This window comes from Pistacia vera, unplaced genomic scaffold (assembly GCF_008641045.1).
Source record: "Pistacia vera cultivar Batoury unplaced genomic scaffold, PisVer_v2 Contig503, whole genome shotgun sequence".
Classification (NCBI taxonomy): Eukaryota; Viridiplantae; Streptophyta; class Magnoliopsida; order Sapindales; family Anacardiaceae; genus Pistacia; species Pistacia vera.
In genome coordinates, this window is record NW_022196339.1 from 1,167,859 (window position 1) to 1,171,672 (window position 3,814).

The window sequence follows — 3,814 nt, forward strand, 5'->3', positions numbered from 1 at the left end:
ATAATTCCTGTCAAGGATAAACACTTCTAAAAAAGATTTCTCAATCTCCTTCAATTTCATCTCACTCATCACACATCATGCAATCTCAACACTTCTCATAAATGAAGTGTATTCAACAACCACAAAGCAAATACCCATCTCAACTCAATTTCTCAACAAGCTTAATACATACAAGCATAAAGAAATCTCTACTCAAATGATTTCTTAAATTTTAGCTTGAATTGGATTTACTTACTTGTGATGGAGTGATTCCACTAACACTTCTCTTTACCTTTAGTAACTTGTCTTTTCTCTAAAATCTCAATCAACCAACTATAAGACTTCAACTCATTAATAGGTAAAATTCACATCTAAAGCAAGTATCCTTACCTTAGGATGCTTTAGATTAACTTTCTACCAAATTTACTCAAAAAGCCCTCTAGAATCCTTGAAAGATTGAAGGAAAACTTGAGAGGAAATAGAGAATGGAAGAGGCGGTGGAAGATGAAGAATAAAGGGGTGACAAAGCTTAATCCCTTTTTAGCTCAAACTATCTTCATTCATTCCTATAATGCCCTTGCTCTTTCTTGAAATTTCATCCTTGTCCTTTGATTCCTTACACTCACACCCCCACACTAACATATTCTCCATGAAATTTCTTTACATTTCACTCCCCACTTTTCTTGCTAATTAGGGGTAGAATAGTCAATTTGCCCTTAGGAAAAAATATCTAGTAAATTCAATACAAAAGTCAGCCGGCTTTTCGCTGCGGTGAAGAAATCCAGGGCAAACGTCGCCACGACGAGGAAATCCAGGGCAAACGTCGCCGCGACGAAGACTCTTCTTTGCCCCGACGAAAATTGGAATTCTAAAATTCTCCAAGTTTTAACCAATTTCAGGGCAAACACTCAACCTAAACCAACACACCAATTCAACCAAGGGGCAACAAAACAATATTAACAACATACAAACTCAATTAAGGGCAAGCCAAGAACATTCAAGCAAAACAACAAATCTTAACTACGTACCTCAAGTAGGGCGTTACATATCTACTAACATGTCTATGTGGGGGAGAGGGAAAAAGTCCTTAGGGCAAGCTTTGTTCAGGTTGGTGAAATCGATGCAGACTCTCCACTTGTCGTTCTTCTTTCTAACAACCACTATGTTCGGTAATCAGTCTGGATAATGAACTCCTGTACCAAGCTGTTGCTCAACAGCTTCTCTACCTCTTCATTAATCACCTTGTTCCTCTTAGGAGCAAATTTTTTTCTCTTCTATTTCACAGGTGGATGCTCCATGTCAGCGTTTAATCGGTAACGATAGCCTCGAGACTGATTCCCATCATATCTGTATGGGACCAAGCGAAGCAATCCTGGTTTTGCTTGAGAAAGTCCATCAGCTTCTCCCAGATGTTAGGTTGGAATTGTGCTCCTATTTGAGTCTTGCAATTTGGGCGATTGGGGTGTATTTGTACTTCATCCAGCTCCTCCATAGCTAGTTGGTCCTATTCGGCTCCCCCAACTGTGTGAGACTGTAATTGCTACATGGTGCCCTACTTAGTCTTGAAGGTGTTCCGATAGCAATCTCTGGAAGCCTTTTGATCTCCTTTTATCTCTTTTATGCCTCACTTGGTAGGGAATCAAATGGTCTGGTAGAAGGTGGATGGGATAGACAACATGTTGTGGATCCATGGTTAGCCCAATATCACATTGTACGGAGATAAGGTGTCCACTATCATAAATGTGGTCTAGAGATTGTTCCCCTCGGTTAGTCTGGCAAAGCTTTCTCACCCATAGTGTATTTCTATTTTGAACTGAAGCTAATGAGGAGTGTGAAGCGGCAATTGATGTTGGATTCATCCAAGTCCATAACTTTGAAGGGGTCGAGGAATAGAATGTTTGCTAAAGAGCCGAGATCTGAGGATTCTCTTCACGAGGATATTGGCTATCTATAGGGTGATGATGAGTGCATCATGGTGGGGGTTGAGGAGAGATGCCGCTTCATTGTCAACGAATTTGATTGTCAGATTTGTTGGTTCTTGAATGAATGGTTGGTGAGAATGATACATTGGATGGGCTGCGGCTCTTGCATGGTGCTTGGCTGAGGAATAACCCACTTCACTTACCTCTAATCCTCTCGAGATCACACTATACATCCTGTCAGTAGATGGTGCTTTTAGTGGGGGTGTAACTTGGCGGTTCTTATTTGCGAAGGTGACTTTCCCTTTATTTGTTAGGAAGTCTTGTAAGTGACCTCTCTTTAGTAACTCCACAACCTCGAGGCAAAGAGTGATACAATCGGTAGTGACATGGCCATGGTCCCCATGGAATTCGCACCACTTAGTAGTATCTCGCCTAGCCCCAAAGTATGGCAACTTAGCTAGCCATTTGACGACCTTTCCCATCTCTTTCATCAATGCCACTACTTTTGTGGGCTCGATGTTCAGGTTGTAGTCAGACATCTTGTATCTATAGGGTTGGATAGGTGCTCTATCAATGTGTCCAGCTGAGTGACGCTCTTGTTGGCATTTATTATCGCGGATCGGACCTCTCCTCACTCGGTATGACTCGATTAGTCTAGAGTCATGGCATCTATTAGATTGACGAGGGTGGTGGTCATCGACGTTGCTAAGCTTGATTCGGTGGACCTCATTTTCTTCCCACCTTATTTTTATCAAGACGCGGGCCAGCTTATCTTCCATAGTTGTGTAGTTGAATTTGGTGAGTTCTTTGTATAGCTCGCTATTAGGGAGGAGTCCCTTCTTGAAGGCATTCACCGTGGTCTCTTGGTTGCAGTAGGGGATAGAGACTTTCTCATGGTTGAAGCATTCCACATATTCTCGAAGCGGCTCATTCTGGTGTTGGCGGATCCGGTAAAGGTTGCTCGACAACTTCTCTAACTTTTTGCTACTGGTGAATTGCTCCATGAAAGTGTCCATGAGCTAGGCAAAAGATGCGATGGAGTTGTTAGAAAGGTTATTGTACCGTTGGAGTGTTGGTCTCACAAGGTTAGGGCCAAAGCTCTTACACATGCATGCTTATTAGAGGTCTCCAGGTATGGCAGTGGTGAACATTCATTGCTTATAGGATGCTATGTGGTCATCCGGGTCTGTGGTCACATCATAGAGCTTTATGTTGGGGAAGGTGAATTTACATGGCATCTCCATGATTGTTATGATGTCTACGAAGGGTGAATCAACATAACTTTGGGGTTGGCTCTTCTTAAGGGGTGTGGGTATGTAGAGAATGTGTTGGATGATGGCTTCTAACTCGGCGAGCCGCTTGTTTAATGTTTGCTCAAGGGAGGTTGGTATTGGGTTGTATAAGTTGTTAAGGAATTGAGGGAAGACATTGGAGTTGACGTGTATGGCTGAGTCGAGCGGGATAGTTTGGGCTGGGGCGCCAACTAGTAAAGGCATGGGATATATTAGTGGAAGAGCAAAGGGAGTCTTTAGTTGTTGGAACAAGGTAGTTTGTGTATGTGTTTCGGCAGCTAAGAGGTTAATGGGTTGGGTGCTATCAGTGTGGCTCAACTCGGTTTGGGGGATGTTAGTGGTTGGAGCCATGGTGTGGAAGGGGGGTTCCAAGAGGGTGCCATGATCTGGGGTGGCGAATAGTTGTCGGGGGTGGATAGGTAGCTGAGATAAGGATGCATGATGCTGATTCAAAGACCAATCCAAAGAGTAAGTACCTTTTCTTGAATAGCTTAATTCTCCACACAGATGGCAGCGTTCTGAGTTTCAGGGCTTGGTACTTGTCATTGCTTTCTTGAACCAGTGTGGTGAGAGTCGCAATCTAAGTTAGCATGTCAGCGCAAGGGTTTTAGTGTTATCAGA

The 3,814-nt window shown here is 43.0% G+C and overlaps 1 protein-coding gene across 1 annotated transcript; it reads right to left on the reverse strand.

Annotated features, from left to right (window-relative positions):
- Positions 1-1,927: 1,927 nt before the first annotated feature.
- LOC116105691 lies at positions 1,928-2,917 on the reverse strand. The gene has a single exon (XM_031392102.1). It carries the CDS (start codon positions 2,915-2,917, stop codon positions 1,928-1,930), a length of 990 nt encoding a protein of 329 aa, XP_031247962.1.
- Positions 2,918-3,814: the final 897 nt, after the last annotated feature.

Bases quoted from the DNA above. Each gene is read 5' to 3' on its own strand.
- LOC116105691 (XM_031392102.1), bottom strand. From the start codon at position 2,917: ATGGACACTTTCATGGAGCAATTCACCAGTAGCAAAAAGTTAGAGAAG.